The sequence below is a fragment of the Chiloscyllium plagiosum genome, unplaced genomic scaffold, assembly GCF_037043375.1.
Source record: "Chiloscyllium plagiosum isolate Xiang-an unplaced genomic scaffold, Cpla_swu_hap1 HiC_scaffold_19, whole genome shotgun sequence".
Classification (NCBI taxonomy): Eukaryota; Metazoa; Chordata; class Chondrichthyes; order Orectolobiformes; family Hemiscylliidae; genus Chiloscyllium; species Chiloscyllium plagiosum.
The window spans coordinates 41401994-41429869 of record NW_028270157.1 but is presented as its reverse complement, the minus strand read 5'-3'; the positions used below and the strand labels follow the sequence as shown (position 1 = coordinate 41429869).

The window sequence follows — 27876 nt, the reverse complement described above, 5'->3', positions numbered from 1 at the left end:
GGACATTAATATGCCATCTCTACCAAGTCTAGCCTACATGTGACTGTAGACCCAACTGACTCTTGACTCTCTTCTGAAATAGTCTAACAAGCTACTTTGTTGTACCAAACCACTACAGAAGATAAATAAAAATGAAACAGAATAGACTGAAAGGCATTGACCAAAGCAGCGGGACACAACAAAGAGGCACTAGTCTAGTCTTGTTCATTTTGGGGGCGGCACGGTGGCTCAGTGGTTAGCACTGCTGCCTCTCAGTGTCAGGGGCCCGGGTTCGATTCCAGCCTTGGGTGACTGTCTGTGTGGAGTTTGTACATTCTCCCAGTGTTTGCGTGCGTTTCCTTCGGGTGCTCAGGTTTCCTCCCACAGTCCAAAGTAGTGTAGGTCAGGTGAATTGGCCATGATAAATTTCCCATAGTGTTAGGTACATTAGTCAGAGGGAAATGGGTCTGGACGGGTTACTTTTCGGAGGGTCGGTGTGGACTTGTTGGGTCAAAGGGCCTCTTCCCATATTTTATGGAATCTAATCTTAACATCAGGGACCTTTGCCAAAAATTAGAAGATCCATCACAGTTATTAGTCGAGTAACAAATTACAAAGTATAATTCAGTGTGTATGAATGTCAATGGTCTTGGCTCATCTGTTAGAATCTCTGGTTAGCTCCAGTCTCAATACCTGGGCAGACCACAAGTGGCAGCTCAGAGGTGTAGAGTTGTAAGGGAGCAGCACTTTAAGTCCTCTTTGACTGAGCCCACTAAGTCAAACATAAGCATTGAAAATTCCATGCCCCTTTAAGTGGTGATGAGTATGCTGAACACTACTTGAAAAAGGGACAGAGTACCAAGCATAGACTTAAGAATCCATCATCAGAAATAGCTTAATAGCACCACTACTGATCAAGCTTCTCAAGTACTGAAGGACATATCTGCCAAACTGAGTCTGCAACAGACATTGAAAAAGTAAGCATGAGGCAGAAACCAATTTATCTTTAACCTAATCAATCTACTTATTGCAGATGCACCTCATCACAGTATTTGTAGTAGGGAACTCTTGTTTACAATTTCTGCACCATGTAGGAACTTCAGAACATGTCTTATGTCTTGGATGGGACCATGAATGTATCAAGTGCCCCCAGCTGGAGTTCAAACTCAGGATTTCAGAGTTTGAATTGCAGTTACGATCATGTTGGAAATTCAGTGATGATGAGAGTTTCCTGGATCTAACATTCCAGGAGATGGTCAGCCTCCAAGCTGTACAGGTTCAGCATAGTAGATGGGTGGCTATCCAGCAGAGCAGAAAGTGCAGTGGTACTTGAGGCAGGTGTCACACTCAAACTGGTACTTAGTACTGTATTGGATACTGCTGAGAGTGACAACACCTTGAAGAAACGTAGTTCAGTCCAAGGTACTAATGGCCAAGATAACAGACCAGGGAAAATAGCAAAGACTAGAAATGCATAGGTTAGAACATTCCATATTAAAGGTGGGCAAGTAGTCATTTGTTCCCACTCTCAGTCCCACATAGTGTGTTCTGTTCATGGTAATCCTTGAATGAACTTCCCTCCAACTTAAGGTTGAAAGTGGAATGCTAACTGATAATCACTAGGCAAAATCCTGAAACTCCATCCCAATCAGCAGTGAGCATAATTATATAAGAAAGGCTGCAGCTCTTCAAGAATGATGCTTACCATCACCTTCAAAGGCAGGTAGGGATGCAAAAAAATGTTGACCCGGTCAATGGTACTGGATCCAATGCCAAAATTCCAAAAAGATATAATAAGAAATTGAGGATTTTCTGACCTGCTTAGCTCCACAGAGCTTTAAGTTATTGAATCATCAATAAGTATTTCAAATACTTTAAACTTATTTTTATTTATTTTGATTTGAGCTAATTCTTTATATTCTGTTCAAAGCAATAGTAATACAGATCTTTTTTGCAACTGAACTTATTCAAGCTATGCTTGCCCAAATGATTATAACCATAGATGAAATTATGAAATTATTATTTTAAATACAACGCACCACCCCGAAAGGTTTACAGCTGCTGCCATCTTTGATTATTATTTTCAGTTCTGAGAAAAGTGAAAACATTAAAGCAAATTTACAAATCCTTTATCATGTCCTAATTTAAATGCATATTTTACATTATTACTTGATTGAAGTCTTTTTTTGAGGTTTTATTTTAAGTTTTTTGATATCAAGAGTTCTCCACTGACTGGGAAGGGCTCAGGATTCTCTCCAGAACAGACTTTCTGAAGGCTTGGATGGGGATGGTGATTTGAAATGGTCATGCTGACCACCTTTCTTCATCTCTCTGGCACCCAACACTGTTGTTGCTAACAGAAGTAGAAAAAAGGAACTAATCTTCAAGTTCACTTATCATAAGATCTTGTAGTAGACCAAATTACACATTTATCCACTAAGCTGCAAAGAGTTTTAGGCAATGAATTACAGGTAATAACAATTAGAAACTTGTAAATAGTCTATCTCAGAGTGTTTTTAGTCTACCTTCAACAATAAAAACGAACTCTCTTTCCTAACAGTAGTAGAGCAATACATTCATGTACAAAATGTGATATATTAACCTCAGTGCACTATGTTATCTAATGGATATGTAATGCAATTACGAGCCAAAAATGATTTTATAAAACACTTTTACTATGACTGCATACAATGTTTCAGATTCCTAAAACACACAAAATAATGATTTGCTTACACTCAACTACTACCAGAAAATATGAAGCTAATGGATAAAATTGTGTTTGTTCTTTCTTTTCAAATGTGACTTGATGGGAATTACAGGGGAACTTGAACTAATTTTAAAAATTGAAACTTTAAAACTTAGTATGCAGTTAACATATACAATCAGGACTGATATTCTAGTGCAATACTGAAATGGAGGACCCATTTTTTAGTTAACGCATTAAAAAACACGAGTTGGCACAGCTACCTGCTCAGGGAACTGTAACCGATTCCATAGTACAATTCAAAGAGTAGAGTTATTTTGGTATCCTGTGCAATAATACAAGTCTTCAACCACAAACTCCACCAAAACTACAGATTAATCAGATGTCCATTCAATGACCATTAACATTCTGCATGCAATAAGCAGCATGTGTGTCAACACACCAACAGGAACTATTTCAAAAGTAATGAATGAAATAAAATGGTAGGTACATCTTTATTTATCTCACCTTTAATTTAGCAGAATTATATTTCACATGCTGAAAGGTAGAATGAAATACATTGAAATAAACATAGTTTTCATGTTTTCAGAATATCTCAAAACATTGCAGACTAAGTAAATATTTTTGAAATCATGATGTGGAGGTGATGGTATTAGACTGGGAGACAAAGTCAAAAATCACATGACATCAGTTTATTTGAAACCACATGCTTTTGGAACCTGCTTCTTCCTCAGGTAGCATGATTTTTGACTTTTTAAATCAAGTAATTGCTTTCTGTAGGTAAAACTTGGCTGCTAAATTGTACATAACAATAGAAGTTAATATCTTCACTGAAAGAGGGAGAGTGATAAGGATATTTAGCAGGAGAGTTCTCTCATTCTCGAGCAGCACCTTGGTATATTTTATTTCTGCCTCAGCAGGCAGACAAGGCATTGGTTTAATATCTCATCTGGAAGTTTGCATCACCAACAATAATGCATTTCCCAAGTACTACTACAGTGTCATAGATTCAGGGCTTAAATCCAGGATAGAGGCTTGATTTCATGGCCTGCTGAAGTGAGATTGCTACAACTAAGACAAGCTGACAACTTAAAACTAACATTAATGGTTAGAAGAAGAATTAGACGAGTTAGAAGAATTAGGAAAGATGACTAGAGGATGAAGATGGGGAGAGAGGATACAAAGCGGAGGTTCACGTTAGCAAGAATTGTGAAAGGTTTAGATAACTGTAGCACTGAAAGGAACAAAGGAAACGGTGAATCAAATGAGGTCAGAGTCAGATGAATGGAAAATGCTGCTGTACAGGAGTTCAAAAGTAAAGAAGGGCAAGACCAAAGAATTTGTTAATGACAATGACAATTGTAAATTCAGTGAATTAGGAATATGAAACCATTTCAAAATCCTGAAACTCCTTTGCTAACAACACTGCTGGTTTACCTACATGCACCGTGTGGTTTACAGCAGGACATGAAGTCATTCATCACCACTTCAAAAACAATTAGGCTTGGGCCATATATGCTGGCCCAGCCAGAAATGCCCACATCTTTCAAAAAGTTAACCATTTAAAATCCAAGGTTATATTTCTCCCACATTGCCAAGTTAGAACAACATCAGTATAGACTGCTGGTTCCTCAAATGCTCTCCTTGACTTTCCACAAGTTGTGACACTGCAGTTGACTTCCAGGTTTGGAAGAGGTTGCTGTGTTATTGGTGAAGGTGGTGGGATCATCTCCAGTTTAAATTGCTATTCCTATTCAATTACACCTAGCACCACACATTTGGAAACTGGGGAGGCAGGCAGAGGATTGAGATGCAAGGAGACAATATCAGCATTGGATGAGATATTCTTCACTGTCAAGTAGCTTACTGCTGCTGTTTTGGTTTACATGTGAATTCAATATAACTGGGTGGGGTGACTTGTACAATAAATTATTCTACATATGCATTCTAATCTATCACTGTATTGAACTTGGAATAATGTAGCTTTGCAGAGGTTGTGTAACTGAAATTTCTGGAGCCTGAATTATAATTCTTTGTCCTTAATATTCATTTGTATAATAGTGCTTCTTTCAGTGAGATAATTCAGATTATACCTCAGAGTTTGGAAACACCACTTGACAATATGGTTTTGCCAGAAGTGATGCAACATCATTTGGTCCGGTCAGAAGAGGCTAAACCTTTAGCCCCCTGATGGAGCCCAGTTATCACATAAGGCAAGACCATGTAACATCATCATTTAAAATGAATTAACTGAATTTATCCATGGCAACCACAGCAGCAGAAACTTTGCCATTGTTTTTACTCCTGATTCCTATCCAGTGCTCTTTGTTGCAAAATGAACATCCATACTGGATAATGTCAAATTTGACCTAGACTATAACCAGCAAACAGTAACAGTCAAGGTGCAAACATAAGAAATGGCCATTTGGATAAGGTGTTATGAGAATATCTATAATCCATGAAAGCATAGACATTTCTAAGCATCCTGTTCAGACAGTTAAGACACACATCTGGAGCAGGTGGGAATCGAACTCCTGGCCCAGGATGCAAGGACTGCACCACAAGGGCCTCTTTTGTTTGAATCCCTGTCCCCAACATATTAAACTGGATTACCAGGCCAGTAGTGTCACACCCCTACACCACCCCTCCATGGAAGCATATACCAATATAAGTCATCTCTTTTTGCAGAAGCAGGGATAACTAGGAAAATAATACAACGCTCAAGCCAAATGATTCCATTTAAAATTGAATAATGCGTACCTGTTATCAAATTCTGTGACATTTTGAATTTGCTTTCTGTATTGCTCAAGCAAAACCCATTCTGAGCAGTTCACCATTTTTCTCTGTTGCATTCTGTGGAAATAATGAAACCGGACACCTCCCACAGGTGTGAAACAAATGTAACAATTAGGCAAATAAGTGGCATTCTTCACAAGCCAGTCAACACTCAATAAGGCATATTCATGGAGATGTAAACCAGCACCTGAAGAAACAAAACCAGTAGCATTTTAATAAAGTTCATGGTCTAAAACACCATTAAAATAGTCAAATTGCAGATCTGATATTTATAGATAATACAAAGACAACAATGTTTACTTCATAATTAACCGATTCGACTGAAGACTTTCATGGCTGTCAATACATATCTTCCAGATCCAGTTCGGTTGAAATTTAATTCACAAAGATGTTGAGGAAATGGTGAGAAAATGCTAATACAGCCTACCCCACTGTGATTACTTCTTCTGCTGGGTAACATTAAGCATCTTGATACTTGGAAGAAATCCCAACACTGAATCACCTAATCTTCTTGATATAGTGAAATGATGTTGTACTCTGCAATTTTTATTTCAAAATGGGAGAATCCCAAAAGTGACAATAAGTTTTTAAGACAATCCCAACCAACAATGGATAAATAAAACTACTCAAGGCAAGCTTCCAACTTCAGAAACATACGTTGAGTGAAAATACAATCGAGTGGTGATAGTGCAAAGTGCAATCAAATATTTTGGCTATACAGATGGTGCTTTATGTTACCAAAAATGAGATTGTCACAAACTTTTTTTCATCCAAAACAGATTAGTAAAGTGAGCAATGAGACAAGTGCACCACCAATTCAGTGATCATACAGAAACAATGATACCCTTGAAGTATCAAGGACTTTGAAGTCTGCAAGCTGGATGCAACCACAAAGTTCCACAACTTGAGAACGAGGTCATTCTTCAAACTTGAATTGAGAAACTATTTCAAAAACTCTGACATGTTTTATTTATTCATGTGGTTTGTGTACAAAATGACAGCTTTACAAGTTGCATCACTGTTTCAGTAACTTAATTGCCAGATGCTGAATATAGACAGACTTTAGAATCATCAAAGACAATAAAGATCTATATTTAAATATCTCTCTCAGTATGATAGAACTGTACAAAGCAGGAAATAGATCCTTCATCTGCACTGAGTCAGCTAGTTTGGTTGGTGGATCACACAAGAAACCCTGAATGTCACTTGGCTCAAGAAAGAAAGATTCAGTCAGCATTCTCATTTCAATCGCAATCTTTATCCAGGAAATGCTGCTTTAAATAGGACTTGTTCAGTCATTAACTGGTCTTTAATATTATCCTGCCTACGTCAAATGATCCACTACTTGGACAAATTACTTGAACAGAAAAAAAATACAGTCAGAACACTTCAGGAATCATAGACTAGTAACAGATTAATACTTTCTGGAATAGGAGGAAAGAAATAAATTCAAACAAAAAATTATTTTAATTGTCCAAGGATTTTGATATTTGCTAAGTTGACAGGATATGAGAATAGGTGATATGGTGCATTTGTCTCTCTCAACATTAACTGTCTAACCTAACAACATTGTCACCTGACTCCCTCATTTCCCCATCTCCTCATTTATACAATTTTGTCTATTCCAAGTTTGCATTTTAAAGTTTTCAGAAAAACTTATGGAATCTGCTTCAACAATTGATTATGTGAAGAATCTTCAGTGAGCCATCCGTGTCAAGATTATTTTTTTGAAACCTGTTTAATTCTTTGCAATTTTAAATATTGCACTTTCTCATCAGAAATAATCTGCAATTATGCACCTCATCATAATATTCAAAAGGAGAACAAATGCTTTCCACAGTCTTCCTGTAACGCTGGTCTAAAACTCAAAGCACCAACTGTACCGAACATCTTGTTTAAGTTCAATATTGCAGTCTTAGTTTTTATCTTATTCCCAAAGATACAAAAATAAGGAATCTGTTTATCTTTTATAAACTTTGAATTATGATTTGCACTGGAGATTCATTTTGTAAACAAATTCACATCCTCTGACAGACTGGAGTTACTCTATATACTGCTGGGCAATTAAGAAGTGCTTATTTTATTTCATACCTGAGATATGTACACACACATGCATCAAATATTGCATGGTCACATTACCCATTACTGATACTGACTCCATTTCTTCTAAAATTGCTGATTCACAGCAGATCCCAGTTCATCAGTCATAGCAACCCTACAGTAAATGACCAGATAATAGTCTGCAATTCCCTGAAGCTATTTGACATCAAAGCTGAATCCAGTCACCATCCTTGCTCAACATTCATATATGCCAGGAGTTAAGAGATAGCAATTCAGAGGACAAGTATTTGTTTTTCTCTTTAAAAAAACACTGCTAACCAGCGAATATTGACATCAATGTCTGTCTTGGATGAGGATAGCTAACTGCAGATCAGGAATTTAACCTGGGCATCCATCCTCCATCTACTTAATCTGATATATAAATACAGTGGCTAATATGCAAGCCATTTCAGCACTTACTTGTTTTGTTTTGTGGATTCTTTCCTGCCCAAGAAGGTCCTCATGTGAAGCAAGAATCAGTACTGATGGGTGTAAGTGGCAGTCAGGACAGAAATGAATGAATACTAGAATACTGTCGCCAGACAAAAATTTGGATTACAATGCACTCAGCTTTTACTCGCAATACTCGCAGTTATCAAGACCCTGGCCCCTCACAGAGGCCTGGTTTACATCAATACTCAAAAGGAACTCATGCTTTTGGCATTTTAAAAAGTGAAAATTGGGCAGCTGCATGATAATTACCACCCTTATTTATCAATATAAACTGGATAAATCTTAGGCTGATATGAACACTGAATGCAATGATATCATATCCGAAAGGGCATCACAGCGATCACAGGTAAGTATAAACAGAAGACCAATTCTACAGAACAGTGATCATTTATCTGATTGGGAACAGGCTGCTTTCATTAAATTTGTTCATTTATAGAGGACACCATACTTAACAGGGTGTTCCAAGAGAGTAAAACATTGAGTAATTATAGACAGTCCAATAAATTATTTTAGCACCTTACCATACTTCTCAACGACTTGGAGGTGCCAAAGTTGGATTGGGGTGGACAAAGTTAAAAATCACACACCAGGTTATGGTCCAACAGGTTTATTTGGAAACACTAGCTTTTAGAGCACCGCTCATTTATCAGGTAGTTGCAGTGCTCCGAAAGCTAGTGCTTTCTCCTCGCACCTACAGTGCACGTGGATGAACACTAGCATTCTGAAGCTGCCCTGTTTGATCAAGGATATTTCCATAAGTTGCCGGAGAAGGAGTTGATAGCACTGCGGTTCTCCAACAGGGACCTGGAGGCCCTGCTCAAGGGGTTGGGTCAAAAGAGTCTTCTTCCCAGTGAACTGGTAGAGAAGACCACAACTATACCAGACGCTCAGTGCTGTCTCCACAATGCAGAGGAAAGGCAAGAGGATCTATCACCTTTCTCCACTGTGCTAGGTTAAATGCCACTCTATCTTAAATCATAGAATCCCCAGTGTGGAAGCAGGCCATTTGATCCATCGAGTCCACACTAACCCTCTGAAAATCATCCCACCCAGATACATCTCCCTACCCAATTCCTGTAACCTTGCATTTCCCACAGCTTATCCACCCCAACCTACACATCCCTGGATAATATGGGGCAATTTAGCATGGCCAATCCACCTAAATTGCACAACTTTTGGACTGTGGGAGGAAATCCACGCATAGATAAAATGTGCAAACTCCACATAGACAGTCACCAGAGGGTGGAACTGAATGCAATCCCTGGCGCTGTGGAGCAGCAGCACTAACCACTGAGTCAACTGTTACAATGCACTCAATCACTCTCTGCTACTGCACCCACTTCCCAACAAGACTCACACTTTACTGCTCTCACTGTTGTCTGTAACATCTTCCCTCGCCTAGTTTCAAACTTCACTAACCTTGCAAGCCCTCTCTGCAGCCTATTCACTTATCAGGGCACCCCACCACTGTTCATCTTACTGCACCAGGACTAACAATCTAGGTGAACCTTTCTCAACCAATTTCGCCCCGAGCCTTTTACTACAATCAGTGGTAACTGAACCAGCTGCTTCTCATAACAGACCAGACCAGAAGTAATAGAATCAGAGACATAAAGTAATATAGCACAGAAACAGACCCATCAATCCAACTTGTACTCTTAATCTGTAAAGATCCTCCGGTATAGGTTCTCAGTCTAGCCGAGGTCTTGCACAAATTTAAAGGTTGGGAGTCCAGAGCGAATTTTGTCAAAGATTGATTCTGCAATCACAAACAACTGCGCTGGTATTAAGCTCCATTAGAACCAGGTGACCATTTGACTTGACGTTTATTTTGATTGGTTCTGATTTGGATGCGGCTAAGCAATTTGACTGCTCCAAACCCAGGTGTAAATGGACTTTCTAGGGCATGGATAACGGCCTATGAGTTCCTTTACTCCATTTATGTCTAGAGTGATTCTTTTGCTGTCTCAAGTCCACTTACCAGCAGCAACTACAGTGGGTTAAGTATCCTGAAGAAAATTCAGGATTTGAATTTGTTTTGGGGCTTTGTTGTGGGCTGATGTTGAATCCTTCTGTTCAAAATCTATCTTTTATTTTCCAATATTCATTCATGGGATGAGGGCATTGCTGACCAGGCAGCATTTATTGCCCGTGCCTAAATGTTCAGAGGGCAGTTAAGAGTCAACCAAATTATTGTGGGTCTGGAGTCACACATAGGCCAGATCAGGTAAGGATGGCAGTTTCCTTCCCTAAAGGACATTAGTGAACCTGATGGGTTTTTCTGATAATTGACAATGGATTAATGGTCACCATTAGACTCCTAATTCCAGATATTTATGTGGAATTTAAATTCCACCATCTGCCATCAGATATTATTTGGGTCTTTGGGTTGACACTCCAGCAATAATACCACTAGGCCAACGCCTCCTGAGTGAGGCTATGCAATTGCCTTTGCAAAGTAGTGTTCCCCAAGCTCAGACTGGCAAAGGTGTTCACCTCCATCAGAATACTTTGCAACTCATACGCTCCACTTGCCAGATGGTAAAGCCAATTACAGTACCTGTTTGAAGTCGAGTTGGGCTTCAGCGAGAAGGTGCTTTTGCATGGTTACATCATTAATCCCACATGCCAAACAGTCTCTCAGCATCTCATTAATGGTTCAACCAAAGTCACATGCCCCTGTCAGTTCTCTTAACCTAATCAAGCATCCAATTACAGATTCCCCTGGTTCTTGTCTTGCAGAGGAAAACCAATAGCATCTCAGAATTAGACGAGGTTTGGCATCTTAATATTGCTTAACTAAATCTGTTAACTCTTGAAAGGTTTTCATATCTGGTGCCTCAGGGAAAGCTAGGCTCCTAATAACTGAAAAAGCTGCAGGTCCACAAGCTGTCAGGAGAATTACTCATGGCTTTTAAGCTGCCCCAATGTCATTTGCCTGGCAAAAAAAAAATTCTTTCCACATACTGTGCCCAGTCTTCGAAGGGCGGATCGAACAAATCAAGCTTCCAAATGACAGCATAATACCAGAAATGCTTACCTCCACTCAAAGAGGACTGTTGCAATGAATGTTTTCAGGAGTGTGCTTTTCTCTCATCACCACTGGAATAATTCCAGAGGCCGGTATCCCATCACCAAGTCACCCTTTATTTGCATGTGCACTTGACACTGATTCAGCTTCCTCAGAGTCTTAGAAAGTCTTGACACTCCCATTTATGTCTGTGAGACAGGGCTCCATGATTGGACAAGATTAACAACCACAATCAGGGAACTCATATTCTATGAGGTCCACCTGGCTGATCTCTTACACTTACTACAATAACCCTGTGGTGCCAGCATTAAGGGAGTTCATCCACATGCACAGGAAGAAACGAAGTGGCAGATAGGATGCAATGGCTTTCATTGCCCAGATGCTGCTGCAGCACAATGAGTCTGGCCACTTGCATGGATAGGTTGGGGACTGCCATGGAGATTTCGAGAAAGGCCTTACCATACTTCTCAAGTGATTCTGCCTCAAATCTCAAAGCCCAGATTGCCTTGACTCCTATGAGATTCTTGTCCCTGCTTCTGGAAGAAGTGCTGCTATTACGAGTCAGCTATTACGAGGGGGCATAGCTTTAAATTAAGGGGTGGTAGGTATAGGACAGATGTTAGGGGTAGATTCTTTACTCAGCGAGTTGTGAGTTCATGGAATGCCCTGCCAGTAGCAGTGGTGGACTCTCCCTCTTTATGGGCATTTAAACGGGCATTGGATAGGCATATGGAGGATAGTGGGCTAGTGTAGGTTAGGTGGGCTTGGATCGGCGCAACATCGAGGGCCAAAGGGCCTGTACTGCGCTTTATTTTTCTATGTTCTATGTAGAATCCTAGGTTTAAAATAGCAATCCCTAATTCTGGATTCTCCCATAATAGGAAACATTCTCTCCACGATGATGATATTCTGTTTGATTCAAGTCACTACTTACTCTTGAACTGGTCCTCACTTTGAACAACTTCTCTTTCCAATCCTCCCACTTCCTCCAAACCAAAGGAGTAGCCATGGGCACCTGCATGGGCCCCAGCTATGCCTGCCTCTTCGTCGGATATGTGGAACAGTCCATCTTCCCCAGCTACACTGGCACTACCCCCCACCTTTTCCTCCACTACATCGATGACTGTATCGGCGCTACCTCATGCTCCCACAAGGAGGCCGAACAGTTCATCCACTTTATTAACACCTTCCACCCAGACCTCAAATTTACCTGGACCATCTTAGACTCCTCCCTCCCCTTCCTAGACCTCTCCATTTCTATCATGGACGACCAACTCAACAAGGACGTTTATTATAAACCGACTGACTCCCACAGCTGCCCAGATTACACCTCCTCCCACCCTGCGCGCTGTAAAAACGCCATTCCATATTCCCAATTCCTTCGCCTCCGCCGCATCTGCTCCCAGGAGGACCAGTTCCAATACCGAACAACACAGATGGCCTCCTTCTTCAAAGACCGCAATTTCCCCTCAGACGTAGTTGACAACGCTCTCCACCGCATCTCCTCCACTTCCCGCTCCTCCGCCTTCGAACCCCGCCCCTCCAATCGCCACCAGGACAGAACCCACTGGTCCTCACCTACCACCCCACCAACTCCAGATACATCGTATCATCCTTCGTCATTTCAGCCACCTCCAAACAGACCCCAACACCAAGGATATATTTCCCTCCCCTCCCCTATCAGCGTTCCAGAAAGACCACTCCCTCCGTGACTCCCTTGTCAGGTCCACACCCCCCACCAACCCAACCCCCACTCCCGGCACCTTCCCCTGCAACCGCAAGAAATGCAAAACTTGCGCCCACACCTCCCCCCTCACTTCCCTCCAAGGCCCCAAGGGATCCTTCCATATCCGTCACAAATTAACCTGCACCGCCACACACATCATTTACTGCATCCGCTGCACCCGATGTGGTCTCCTCTATACTGGGGAGACAGGCCGCCTACTTGCGGAACATTTCAGAGAACACTTCTGGGACACCCGGACCAACCAACCCAACCGTCCCGTGGCTGAACACTTTAACTCCCCCTCCCACTCTGCCAAGGACATGCAGGTCCTTGGCCTCCTCCATCGCCAGACCATGGCAACATGACGGCTGGGGGAAGAGCGCGTCATCTTCCGCTTAGGATCCCTCCAACCACAAGGGATGAATGTAGATGTCTCCACCTTCCTCATTTCCCCTCCCCCCACCTTGTCTCAGTCCCAACCCTCGGACTCAGCACCGCCTTCTTGACCTGCAATCTTCTTCCCGACCTCTCCGCCCCCAACCCCTCTCCGGCCTATCACCCTCACCTTAACCTCCCTCCACCTATCGCATTCCCAACGCCCTTTCCCCAAGTCCCTCCTCCCTACCTTTTATCTTAGCCTGCTTGGCACACCCTCCTCATTCCTGAAGAAGGGCTTATACCCAAAACGTCGATTCTCCTGCTCCTTTGATGCTGCCTGACCTGCTGCGCTTTTCCAGCAATACATTTTTCAGCTCTAAACTCCAGTGCTTACAAGTTTAGAAGATCCTACATTTCTGGTGGGGTGGAAGGTGAACCCTATTGGGAGGAAGGGGGGAGGAGGTGAGAGAGAAGTGCAGGTAGATGGACACAGCCAAGGACCCCCTCAACCACAATAAAAGGGAGCTCTGAGGAAAAAGCAGTGTGGGGACAAGAGTTTCAAAGTTGAAGCCAGATCGCAGTAGGGAAACAGGGAACCTTTTAAAATCTGAATTTTCCTAATATTTACACTACACACTAAGATCTCACTTACCTGCTGTTGCAGCAGTAACTAGCTTGCCAAATTTCTTAGAAATAAACTCAAAAGGTCACAAAAAATCATCAGAATCACAGAGGTCATGAGATTCTATCAAATTGATGTCAAAGATTTATCTGTCATCATATGTACCCTATTTCTGTGCAATGTTTAGAAAAATAACAAGTTTTGCCTTCAGAAAGAACAACAAGCTAACCATCAGAAGGTGGGCAAGGGGACCATCACTATGATTTCAAGGGTTGCTGCTCCAAGTCCACTGGCTGAAAGGATTTAAATGAAGATTGACACTGTAAACTACCACCAGCCCCTATCAACAAAGTGTTCAGAGTCAGACAGCAGTCATCGATGGGAGCTGTCTTCTTCAGATGGACCAGAAGAAATTTAGGGAAGCTTCCAGGGAACTTCAGACAGAAAGTAGGATGCTGCAATCTCAACTTTAATGAGATTATCTTATTCCATGCTAACAGCCTGTTTGCTCTCTAGTATCTACTAGAGGTAGGAAAAATAATAGATTTAGAAGAAAAAGATAAAAAAATACAAACTGAAACTAAGTTTTATGAATGTACAATGCTTTTAAAGACTAGCTATTTTATCCAGTGTTCTCCGTGGAAAAAAATTACATCACAAAGTACGAAACTGTGATTCTTACTCTTATCTATGTGTGACATATTATATTTGTATGTAGCTTCATCATTTGGGGTTTTTAGTTAGTTCTTGTCTCCAAATTAAAACTAGAATTCAAACCTCACCTCAGGGTTTGAGCACAATTTATGCTAACATTTCAATATAGTACTGACAGACTGCTTCACAGTTGAAATTGTTTGTAATGCAGAGGAGATATTAAACTGACACCATACCTTTTCATCTATATGAGCAAGGAATTCTAACTCTCAAGGAAAAATAGCAATAACTTAAAATTCCTCTCTATGGAACCTTATTTTGTAGAAATTGACCACCAGGCTATCTAAGAAACGATTACACTTCTATGTAACTCATTGGAAATGAAGTGCTTTGAGATGTCTTACAGACATGAAAAACAAAGACAAGTTGTTCCATTTTAGCAGCTCTCAGTAATGTTTATGTTGAATTGGAAGATAAGCTGTTTTGATATCCCCATGGTCATTTAAATGGAATTACAGCAAGGCAAAGATGGACCAAAAACCAGAGACGCCAGGTCAATTACTCGTCATCGCTGAAGAATTTCAAGTCTTGGTGTTAGACATATTAGAAGGGTGCTTAGAATTGCAAAAACTCAAGCTGAATAGCAAAAGGCTTGGTGCTGCCAAATGCAGAATTGATTTGTTAGAATTAGTTTAGCTGGACCCCGTGAAACCTTTTAAGTGAGTTTTCACAATTGTTCTTCATGTTGTAGCCTCTTTAAATCTTGATTAGAAGAGGGAAGGTAACCAATGCAAGGCTAGACACAAAACTGATGATCAGAGTCTGTGCAAGAAAAAAAACTATTGTCTAATCAGCCTGTTCAGATATGTTATTGCACACGTCTGGAACAAGTGAGACTCGAACCCAGGCCTTCTGGCTCAAAATACTATCACTGCAGCAGAGTCTATGCAACCATGGCACTTTGATTTGACAACAATAGGTATTAAGTACAAGAAACAACGTGAAAAAAAAGGCTAGATTCATAGAGATGTACAGCATGGATACAGATCCTTTGGTCCAACACATCCATGCCAACCAGATATCCCAACCCAATCTAGTCCCACCTACCAGCACCCGGCCCATATCCCTCCAAACCCTTCCTATTCATATACCCATCCAAATGCCTTTTACATGTTGCAATTGTACCAGCCTCCACCACTTCCTCTGGCAGCTCATTCCATACCCGTACTACCCTCTGTGTGAAAAAGTTGCCCCTTAGGTCTCTTTTATATCTTACCCCACTCACCCTAAACCTTTCTTTCTCTTTCTACTTCCAGAGCCATTTTACTTTGTATTTTTATTTTATTAAGTATTAGGCAGGGAGGATGTACGTTAAAACAAACGTGTACACTGATACACTCATAAGTATACTTTAATTGACCATTTTTATTTTGGTGCTCCTACTCATATGGGTCAAAGATCTGCATTTGATTATCTAAACAAGGCCAGGAGCTGATAAGCCCAATAATAGGAGCCAAATCAAATTCCATTTGCTTCTAACTAAAAGCAAAAAAAACACACATGTAGTCAAGAGTACTCCACAATTAAATAACCAGAGAAAGAGGGGCTGGACACCTTTGGTATAGATTATTTCAGTTTATCGATCATTTTGAGATGAATTCCAAGCCAGGTATAATTTTCTGTTATTTGCTAGTTCTATTCATGCCAAAATTATTTTTCACAAAGCAAAATGCTAAATTATTAGACATTAAGACAGTCCCTACTAACGAAATAAAGTAAAACAAACTGCAAGAGTTTTCAGGATGGTTCTATATCCCCATACAAATTGTGTGTCCAATTGTAGTCATCAATCTCACTTCCTGTTTTAAAAATATTGTTATTAATATTAATACTTGGCAGATGGTGAGCTATATTATAATAAAATCTATGGAATGAAAGCATCTGACACATTAACCAATAACAGAATCTATGTGAGAAGCAAAGTAATCAAATCTTGGACGTTTCAGTTAAGTGTTTGCTTAATTAATTTTGCGATATCTGTGCAACATATAAACATTCATGGCAGACTCCCTCAAATTAGAAATGAAATTAAAACATTTAATTTGGGGAGAACACATAACTACTGATGCAATTTAATTCTACTCAGGAAATTACTTTATGAAATCTTAGAGGATTTAGCCTTAAAGTTTGGATTACCATTAACTTAAATAATAATCCCCGACAGATTTAGAAATAAAACGAAATGGGGATCTGAAACAAAAAAAGGTAGAAATTGCAGGAGAAACTCAGCAGGACAGGCATCTGTGGAGAGAAAACAGGAGAATTCAAAGTGGTGAAAGTGAGGACTGCAGATGCTGGAGATAAGTCAACAGGGGGGAACTCAAAAAGGCAGCATCCGAGAAGCAGGAGAATCGACTTTTTGTACAAGAATGAGGCTTGAGGGCTGAGAGGGTGGACAGATAAATGACTGGGGTTTGGGGGGTGAGGGGTGTGCTGGGGTGGAAGGTAGCTGAGAGTGCGATAAGTAGATAGAGGTGGGGGTAAAGGTGATAGGTCAGAAAGGAGGGGCAGATATGTGAGAAGGAAGATGGACAGGTAGGACAGGTTATGACGGCAGTGCTGAGTTGGAAGGTTGGAACTGGGATAAGGTGGGAGAGGAGGGGAAATGAGGAAACTGGTGAAATCTATATTGATGCCATGTAGTTGGAGAGTCCCAAGGCGGAAGATGAGGCATTCTTCCTCCAGGCATTGGGTGGTTAGGATGTGGTGATGGAGGCGGCCCAGGACCTGCCTGTCCTTGGCAGAATGGGAGGGGTAGTTGAAGTATTCAGCCACAGGGCGGCGGAATTGGTTGGTGCGGATGTCCCAGAGATGTTCTCTGAAACAATCTGCAAGTTGGCGTCCTGTCTCCCCGATGCAGAGGAGACTGCACCGGGAGCAACAGACACAAGAAATGACGTGTGGAAGTGCAGGGGAGACAGGACACCTACTTGCAGAGAGCTTCAGAGAACATCTCCGGGACACCTGCACCAACCAATCCCACTGCCCCGTGACTGAACACTTCAACATTCACCCCCCACCCACTAAGCACATGCAGGTGCCGAGCTGACTCCATCGCCACACCTTAACCACCCGACATCTGGAGGAAGAGTGCCTCCAACCCCATGGCATCAATGGGGATTTCACCAGTTTCCTCATTTCCCCTCCACCACCTTATCCCAGTTCCAAACTTCCAACTTGGCACCTCCCTCACAACCTATCCACCTTCCTTCCCACCCTCTTCTCCGAGATATCACCATTACCCCCACCTCCACCTACCTATGGTATTATTGGATTCAAAGTGAATTAGAAACATTAACTCTTGTTTTATTTCCATAAACCTGCGGATTTAAAAATAACTAAGTGTGCTCAGATGGATATCTTGATTTTTCACATGCACTGTCACTACAGATCAAAAAAAGTTGATTAAAATGAAAAGTTTTGCACATAGCACTGTCACTTCATTTACACAGAATAATTCAAGAACTAGTCAAAAACGTATTTACGCAAGCACATGTTGATAGGTTGTTCTTTGCATAATTGACCCCGCTCAACCCTGGTCGCATGAATTCGCTTTTATTTCTATACTGCAGGTTACATCACAGAAAAGTTAAGTAAATTGATTTAAGTTTAATACAAAATACAAAAGTTTCTATATTTCAGAAAGTCACTTCTTAGCTCTACATACATATACAAAATAACGTTCCAACTCATTTTCATCAATTTCATATCATCTACAAATCCATAAAGGGAGAAAATCGGAGTCATCTACAACCTTTTGCACTCTCACTGAACCGGCCTGTCAAGAATGCGGAGCGTTACCTTTCATTCTAAAAAAAGGAAATACACCAACACCTCATATTACATGGAATACTGTACTTAAGACATTCTCCGACTTCGCACCGTGGGAGATTCACAAAAAAAATAATACAAATGTGTTACGTACCCTCATTGATGCCTTCTAATTTACCTCGCATTAATAGCACAAACTAAAACTTTGATACGTACTTTCTCCCCAATCCCTTGATCGTTGCAGTACACCTCCGGATTCGTGATATCCTTACCAAGAGTCACACAACATTTAATCCAACCACTCACCAAAACGGGTATCATTTGATATAAAGTGGTCATTTTACCTTAATTTGAAATTTTAAAACACCCATTCAGTTTTCCAAAATATCCGCAACCCAGTACATCAGTCGATTAATAAACCTCATATCATGCTTACCTTTAGGCATCATCTGTATAATGTTAAAAACTGGACTTTGTTCAATTAATTCTTTTGCTCTGAAAAAGTGCATGGCTGGGGCAAATTTACCAGTTTTCATTCCTTCCATTATCTCCTTTCCTTTGATTTTCTTAAGTATATAATTAACCTGCAGTTCTTTTTCAGTCGTGAGGAGATTACCGCCTGTAAATTGGAACTGTTCCAGTATCATCAAAGTATCTCGGTCGGCCGGGGTTGGAAAGGTTTGACACACAGCAAGCAAACAAAAGAAAAAGAAAAACACAGCTGCCTCTTTTCTGAAACGTGGTGCCTTCATTTTCAAAAGGCCACACGGTTGTGTACAATATTCAAACGTTAGCGAGAACTGAGAAGTCGAAACGTGCAACTTTCGCTTCTGCGAGTGACTCGTACTTCCCTTTAAGGGGACACCTGAAGTTAACTCGACCGTTATTTAACGCAGGAAACGCGTACACCCTATTTAAAAAGGTCACTTCTGTGTCCTAATGCCGATGACAAAATGATGACTTTAGCAGTCATTTCTCTGCTGATCACTGGGCAGTGATAACTTTTTCAAAAGGGGGTGAGAACGAGAAGCTGAGCGCACTGAACATAATTAAACAAGGAAGTAAAAGGGAGTGGATGTTTTGGCAGGCTGCAGTGTAGAAATGGCCGGGCGGTGCACCATGTCACTGGCCCTTTCCCCAGGGGACGGGATGGAGATGGAGATGTCTTGGGGAACAAGCAGGGCCTCAGCCCGAGGGTGAGCTCCTGGACGACAACCGTTTAGAACGCAGAGATCCTGGGAATGGAACGTTGGGTGATCCAGCATAAACGCGCGCGCACTCCGCCAACAGTTGAAGATCAGGATCTCGACACTAAATCTAGAATGCAAGGACCTAACGGGGAGAAGAAGGAGACTAAAGAACAGCTCCGTTAATCAATGTTTTCCCCCTGCTATCCCATCCTCAAACTCCACAGGCCAGCCTCATTAAAGAACGCGACATTAAAACCCCCGGGGTGTGCACAATGTGTGCAGGCGCTTCTCTCCGCCCCCTCCCCCAGGATAGCACGGCTTAGCCCATTGGCTGGTACCCAGGAGACGGGTGCGTCACTTCCTGTCGGTGGAAGCGAGCCATTCCATTTCCCCGCGGGGGTGTCCAAGCTCCGAGCCCGGCAGCTGCCGCTCAACAGCCCCGGCCGCCGCATCGCTTCGGCTTCAGTCCGGCGGTGGCTGTTCTCTACAGCAGTGCTGAAGCGTCGGAGGCGGTTTCGGTGAAGCGATGCGCCGGGCGTTGAGTGGCTCAGTGTGTCCTGGTCTCCCTCCGGCGTGTTGAGAAATTGGAGTACTCCCCTGTTGTTGTCCGGCCATCTGTTCCTCGCTGAGAATGGGGCTGCGAGATTGTTCCAGGATTACACACGCACGCCTGCACTGAGAGAGGGAGAGGGAGGGAAGGAAAGAAGGAAGGAAGGAAGGAAGGAGAGTGAGGAGAGGAACAGGCTGGCAATGGCAGGCAGCGCACACACTTAACACCCAGCACATTCCTTACACCAACCGGCATTAGGAGACTGGAAGCAGAGGGGGTCTGGTGTTGGGGAGGGTGGGGGGGAGGAGGCGAAGGAGGCTGGGGGGGTGGAAATTAACACAAGGAAACCAAGTTCGAGGAAAACTATCTTATGTGAGGAAAGGGGTTTATTTGATGCCATTTAAAATGTTCGAGGAATGTACATCTTCGACCGTTTCGGTAGAAGAAATTCGTTCTTGGTGGGAAGTACCCGCCATCGCACACTTTTGCTCTTTATTCAGGACAGCATTTGGGCTCCCAGACTTCGAAATTGAGGTAATTCTATTTTTCCCTTCAATGAGTTATGAGACTTTTCTTTCCTGTAAATGATTAAGTTGCCTCTCGAAGCCCCTGTCATTTCAAAGAATTCAAAGTTAGTAATCATGTGGATGCAGGATGTCAATCTCGCCTCCCAGCTGCTGGCTCAATTCTATTGTGGTTCTAAAAGCGCTCGATTGCACTCACCGATAGACTGGTGTGGACTTTAATCATCGTTGTTTACCCTTTTTTGTATAAAAACGCTTGTCTTTTTTTTAAAAAAAGTTTAATAAAGTTGGTATCTCCCAGATTTGGAAGGGGGAAGACATGGTGTGTTTCTTTAGTAAAGAAGGAGCGTGTCTCCCGATAAGGTGCTGCTGTTCTTCATGATCTGCTCTGCCACACATCCATCATACCCATGGCATTGTTAGGAGAAAGAAGAGCCACATGCTGCTAACAAAGTTAACAGATTACCCTTTTAAACTACATTTTTTTCCAAAGTAAAACATACCCGAAGATCAAAATATGCCCAATTACTTTAAAAATGTACATTTTAACAAAACGGAGTCAACATCAGCTTAACTGCGCTTCGCGAATAGCTTCATTCAAAGGCGAGGCGTAGAGTATTTCGGTCTATTTCGCCACTGTTGATAAAATACAAGTGTAACGAACTAAACTTACTTAGACAATGTTAAATTCGAATTCTGACATATAGATCTTAAAAAGAAAACAGCACGTTCGTTAATGTTCTTCAATCCGAGTGGGAAACGAAATTCAGAATCATTCGGTTTTTAAGTAAAATTTAACAAACACAATTATTCACCCTGTTCTTTCCGATATCTATCCCCTTTCTCCCGTTGTTGTTTTTTGTTCGGCGAGCCTGTTGTTTAAAGTTGTTTCTCAGGGAGGGAGGGGAGTTGAAAGGCTAAATTCACAACGAATGTTTGCTCTGATTCCGGGAGAGGTTTTTGTTTAAAGGTGTTTAAAATCCAAATACGATGACTTTTGTATGTATGAAGTTGCAATCGAGAAACCAAGTCTCTGAATTGTGTTGGTGGTTTGTGTTGTTTTAAACGTAGAAAACAGTATACGTTTTGTGTGAGGCGTGTTCTGTAGCTTTTTAAAACTGAGTTTATACTTCTGGTAGAATACAACCCGGATCAAAATTCTCTCGTGCTATCTTTGTGGGTCTCAATGTGTCAGCCAACCATCGCTGAACTACGTATGTTCTCAGTGTATTTTGAAGATTAAGTTTGTTTTTCTTTCACTGAAATGCAACAAGTTGTTTATTTCCTCGATTATAGAGTTGCAGTTGAAAGTACGCTGCATTCTTTGTAATATATGAAGAACATTCTAGAAATTCGTTAACATGTTGATAGGGACCGAGCGCCCACTCCTAAGATGGAGTGACCACTTCCATTTTATCTTTAAGGGCATTTTACCTTTTAACCTCCTGCTGCCCTTCTTTTTCTGCCACCCCTCCCCCCGAAATCTATTCATTGGTTTGTTTGTTTTCCCGTGCTTTCTTTAAATAATCTACCTATCTGCACCTCAACAACAGACTGTATCCTGGCACTCTTCAAATTGTTTTGCTTGTGGGCCTAATGAAATTGCTATTTTTATGCGTGTTCATTTTGATTTCACAGTTTGGTTTTCAACCTTGTTGCTGTCCTTGGTAGCGATTTTATTTTGGCTGAATACATACGCTTTGGTTACAGTTGGCGTGTGGTTTGGATAATCTTCTGTTGAAGTTGATGTTCATTTCACTTGTTATTGGTAACAGCCTATTTTACCAGGTAAATCTCAGTTTGGGAGGGGGGCGGGTGGTTAGTTACATCAATTTCTCCAGAGTTTTCTCAATCCATAAACAATCTGGTACTGGTGCTTTACCTCATTGAGTGGCACCAACTACACAGGGAATTCTTATTCCATAAACCCTTCCTACTCCTCAACTTGCATTTGTACAGCACATGTGGCATTTATCAATGCAATTTAAATGGTGTTTCTAGATTACCTTTATTTTTCTGGCTGTGAAGTGATACCATTGTGAAATCGGATGACACAGTTGTACAATATATGTTGATTGTGATGTAATTCTCTTACATTTAGCAGATGGCTGTATCTTTGTTTTAAACCTGTCAGTTATTCACATTCAGCTAGTCATTGATTATGCAATTTAGAGACTGCATGCCTAGTACAAAGTAGATTATTTGTGAAATAGTTACTTTTGATTCAAAACTCTTGTTGCCAGTGGCAGAAATAGTAAATATGTGTAAAACTACTATGGTGTCTAGAAAGAGCATAAGTTCAATTCCTGGCTTTCTGCTGAGTAACCTGACTTCAGTTACAATGGACTTCAGTACTTAAATGGTAGTATTTCAATGTGTAGTGAAAACAGGATCTGGCTTTGGTCATATATATGTGAATGCCTAGTTAGACAAAACATCAGATGGTGCATGGCATTCATTGAGCTGTCGACGAATATGATTCAGTACCTTCAGGGAAGAATGGGGAAAATATGTATGAGAGATATAGCTGCAAAAGTAATTTCTTAGTTACATAAAGCTAAAATGCTTAATTATTTAAAACCAGTCATGAAAAAGGAGGTATATTATGGGTTTGTCTGGTAGCGAAACACATTCCAGCTAAAGTGCTGCAGTTGAAAGACTGAAATAGATAAATATGCACCTTTTTTTGAATATATTGTTGCTTGTAGAGCTATTTCCTGAATGCTTGGTGGCAGCTTTAAGGCTGAGTTAGACCATGTGCTTTGAAAGCTTGTAATAATTCTCATCCCATTGAAATCCCAGCTTAGTCTGTTGAAAAATGTAGTAAAAAGCACAGATATATTCTTAGCATATTTGAATCTTTATAAACTGAAGAAAAAGAATTGTATTTTATATGACAGGAGCTGAAATTGCTGGAGGAACTCAGCACTTGGAGAGAAAGCAGAGTAAATTCTTAGATCTTTCAGAACATACTTTTTGCTCTCGACCTGATATAGATACGTATCCATATTCTTTTTGTGAGCACTTTAATTTGTATTTTTCATTATATAAATTAGCAAAATGTTTTAATGCAAAGCCAAAGACATTATTGTAGAATAATCGCATTTATTGCTTTAGCATGACTACCTGTATGTCGACCTCATAATTTAGTGTCTATTATCTAATGCTATCACTGTATTTTAATCTGTACATTTGCTTTTGAGGAAATTAAGGTTAATGCTACTCATCTGTAAAATAGATAGCTACCATTGTCTATTAAATTTTAAGCTAAACAGGTCAGCTGTTAGTTACATTTTTGTATTCATGGGGATGTATTCATCTCTAGCTAGAAAGCGATCACTAAAATTATTTATTAAAAGTCATTACTTTACATATTTTATAGAAACATTTGTCTTCTATAAAAACACAATAATATGGATGATGGAATTCTGAAAAACAGTGCTGATAATGCAGGAGGTCAGGCAGCATTTGTGGAGAGAAATTGTTACACTTTCAGGCTGATGACTTCTTCAGAATAGAGGAAAGATTCAAACGCAAAGAATTTTTAATACACACAGAGAATGCTGGATAAACTCAGTAGGTTTAGCTGCAAGGTCAGCAAGGCAGCCTTTGTGTGGAGCCGCAGGAGATAGAGGAGATACTAAACGAGTATTTTGCATCAGTATTTACTGTGGAAAAGGACATGGAAGATATAGAATGTAGGGAAATAGATAGTGACATCTTGGAAAATGTCAATATCTCAGAGGAGGAAGCGCTGGATGTCTTGAAATGCATAATGTGGATAAATCACCAGGACCTGATCAGGTGTACCCTAGAACTCTGTGGGAAGCTAGGGAAGTGATTGCAGGGCCTCTTACTGAGATATTTGTATCATTGATAGTCATAGGTGAGTGCTGGAAGACTGGAGGTTGGCTAGCATGGTGCCACTGTTTACAAAAGGTGGTAAGGACAAGCCAGGGAACTATAGACCAGTGAGCCTGAGATCGGTGGTGGGCAAGTTGTGGGAGGGAATCCTGAGGGACAGGATGTACATGTCTTTGGAAAGGCAAGGACTGATTAGGGATAGTCAACATCGCTTTGTCCGTGGGAAATCTTGTCTCACAAACTTGATTGAGTTTTTCGAAGGAGTAGCAAAGAGGATGGATGAGGGCAGAGCAGTAGATGTGATCTACATGGACTTCAGTAAGGTGTTTGACCAGGTTCCCCATGGGAGACTGGTTAGCAAGGTTACATAGAACATAGAATATTACAGCACAGTACAGGCCCTTCGGCCCTCGATGGTTTCACCAGTCAATGCAACAATCTAACCTCCACTATTCCATTGTCATCCACATCTCGTGGAATATAGGGCGAACTAGCCATTTGGATATGCTACTGGCTCAAAGGTAGAAGACAGGGTATTAATGGAGGGTTGTTTTTCAGACTGGAGGCCTGTGACCAGTGGAGTTGATTAGATTAGATTAGATTAGATTACTTACAGTGTGGAAACAGGCCCTTCGGCCCAACAAGTCCACACCGACCCGCCGAAGCGTAACCCACCCATTTCCCTACATTTACCCCTTTACCTAACACTACGGGCAATTTAGCGTGGCCAATTCACCTGAACTGCACATCTTTGGACTGTGGGAGGAAACCGGAGCACCCGGAGGAAACCTACGCAGACACGGAGAGAATGTGCAAACTCCACACAGTCAGTTGCCTTAGTTGGGAATTGAACCCGGGTCTCTGGCGCTGTGAGGCAGCAGTGCTAACCACTGTGCCACCATGCCGCCCACGAATGCCACAAGTATCGGTGCTGGGTCCACTACTTTTCAACAGTTTTTTTATAAATGATTTGGATATGAGCATAAGAGGTACAGTTAGTAAGTTTGCAGATGACACCAAAGTTGGAGGTGTAGTGGACAGCGATGAAAGTTATCTCAGATTACAATGGGATCTTGATGAGATGGGCCAATGGGCTGAGAAGTGGCAGATGGAATTTAATTCGGATAAATGTAAGGTGCTGCATTTTGGAAAGCAAATCTTAGCAGGACTTATACACTTAATGGTAAGGTCCTATGGAGTGTTGCTGAACAAAGAGACCTTGGAATGCAGGTTCATGGCTCCTTGAAAGTGGAGCCACAGGTAGATAGGATAGTGAAGAAGGCATTTGGTATGCTTTCCTTTATTGGTCAGAGTGTTGAATACAGGAGTTAGGAGGTCATGTTGCGGCTGTACACGACATTGGTTAGGCCGCTGTTGGAATATTCTGTGCAATTCTGGTCTCCTTCGTATCGGAAAGATGTTGTGAAACTTGAAAGGGTTCAGAAAAGGTTTACAAGGATGTTGCTGGGGTTGGAGGATTTGAGCTATCGGGAGAGATTGAATTGGCTAGGGCTGTTTTCCCTGGAGCGTCAGAGGCTGAGAGGTGATATTAGAGGTTTACAAAATTGTGAAGAGCATGGATACGATAAATAGATAAAGTCTTTTCCCTGGGATGGGGGAGTTCAGAGCTAGAGGGCATAGGTTTAGGGTGAGGGGGAAAGATATAAAAGATATATAAGGGACAACGTTTTCACATAGAGGGTGGTACATGTATGGAATGAACTGCCAGAGGAAGTGGTGGAGGCTAGCACAATTGCAACATTTAAAAGACATCTGGATGGTTATATGAATAGGAAGGGTTTGGAGGGATATGGGCCAAGTGCTCGCAGGTGGGACTAGATTGGGATCTCTGGTCAGCATGGACATGTTGGACCGAAGGGTCTGATTCCATGCTGTATGTCTGTATGATTCTGACTCTGAGGTCTGGCAACATCTGTGGAGTGAGAAGCAGTTAACATTTTGTTTTGAGTGCAGTATGACTTTCTTCAGAATAGATCTGAAGAAGAATTATGGTGCACTTAAAACCTTATCTCTGTTTCTCACCACAGAGATAAAGAGGCAATTCTTTAGAACTGCACCTATATCTTATTGATCTTATTGTCTCTGGTCCCTGGAAGATGCCAGAGCTGCTGAGTTTTCCAGCATTTTTTGTGGGAAGCTTTTTTTTCCAAAAGTGTGGTGTTGAAAGTTCAGAGTCAATATGTTCCTGTTAGAGTGAAAGGTAAGGCTGGTAGAATTAGAGTAAAATGAATGGTAACAATAAAAATACTGAGGTTCTAGTCAAGAGTAAAAAGGTTTTGTATTTTAGATTTGGACCACTGGGTTCAAATGAATCTCTTGAACAGTACAAAAGAGTATAAGGGCATTCTTAAGAGGAAGATCAGGAAGGCAAAGAGCGGATATGAGATAACCTTATTTGCCAAGGCTAAGGATAACCTAAAGATATTCTACAAGTACATTAAGAGCAAGAGACAACCAGAGAGAGAGAGAGAGAGAGAGAGAAAGAGAGAGCGTAGGGGCCCCTTAAAGATCAAAGAAGTTGATCAAAGATCAACTACAGGTGGGATGCTGGATGATTAATGTTGTACCTTTGTTAAAGAAGGGGTGTAAGGAGAAACCTGGGAACTATAGACCTGTGATTTCAGTGGCGGGAAAAGATAGAATTTATATGTATTTTGGAGAAGCAAGGATGAGGGGTAGTCAGCTTGGTTTTGTGTGAGGGAAATTGTACCTCACAAAACTTGATTGAGTAAGTAATCAAGAAGGTTGAGGGCAGAGCAGTACACATTGTATAATTGGACTTTAGTAAAGCTTTTGACAAGATTCGCATGGTAGACTAATTAGTAATGTTAGATTATATGGGATTCGGGGTGATCTTGCCAATTGGATGCAAAGTTTGCTTAAAAGCAGGAGAAGAGAGTGATGGTTGGGGTTTGTTTTCTGGACAGGAGACCCGTGACCAGTGTTCCACAGGAATTGGTCCTGGGTCAACCTTTGTTTGTCATTTATGTAAATAATTTAAATGAGAATATAAAAGGCATGGTAAGTTTGCGATGACACCAAAATTGGTGGTATATTGGGAATGAAAAAAGTTATCTAAGATTACAAAAGGGATCTTGATCAATTGGACCGATGGGTTGAGGAGTGGCACATGGAGTTTAATTTGGATAAATGTGAGGTTTTGCATTTTGATAAGCTAAACAGGGGCAGAATTTATACAATTAAAAGTAGGGCCTTTGGTAATGTTGTAGAACAGAGGCACTTCTGGGTTCAGGTATATAGTTCTTTGAAGTTTGTGTTACATATGGATGCAGTGGTTAAGAAGGCATTAGCACACTTGCCTTTGTTGCTTAGTCCTTTGAGTATAGAGTTGGGAAGCTGAAAATGTGTTGCTGGAAAAGCGCAGCAGGTCAGGCAGCATCCAGGGAACAGGAGAATCGACGTTTCGGGCATAAGCCCTTCTTCAGGAATGAA

At 41.2% G+C, this 27876-nt stretch overlaps 2 protein-coding genes across 3 annotated transcripts in view; one reads left to right on the top strand and one right to left on the bottom strand.

Moving 5' to 3' along the window:
* The window catches only part of ada2a (adenosine deaminase 2a), a 62052-nt gene extending 42313 nt beyond the window's left edge, over positions 1–19739 (bottom strand). The window contains exons 1-2 of the mRNA XM_087997251.1: positions 18711–19739; positions 5444–5666 (exon numbers count right to left, since the gene is read on the bottom strand). Of these exons, the coding sequence (XP_087853377.1) occupies positions 5444–5666; positions 18711–19026 (539 nt within the window). The 5' untranslated portion in view covers positions 19027–19739. The remainder of the gene's footprint in view (positions 1–5443; positions 5667–18710) is intronic.
* A 638-nt stretch (positions 19740–20377) lies between these two features.
* The window catches only part of cecr2 (CECR2 histone acetyl-lysine reader), a 144942-nt gene continuing 137443 nt past the window's right edge, over positions 20378–27876 (top strand). For both annotated transcript variants that reach the window (XM_043709444.2, XM_043709441.2), the window contains exon 1: positions 20378–20548. In XM_043709444.2, the coding sequence (XP_043565379.2) occupies positions 20408–20548 (141 nt within the window). In that variant the 5' untranslated portion in view covers positions 20378–20407. The remainder of the gene's footprint in view (positions 20549–27876) is intronic.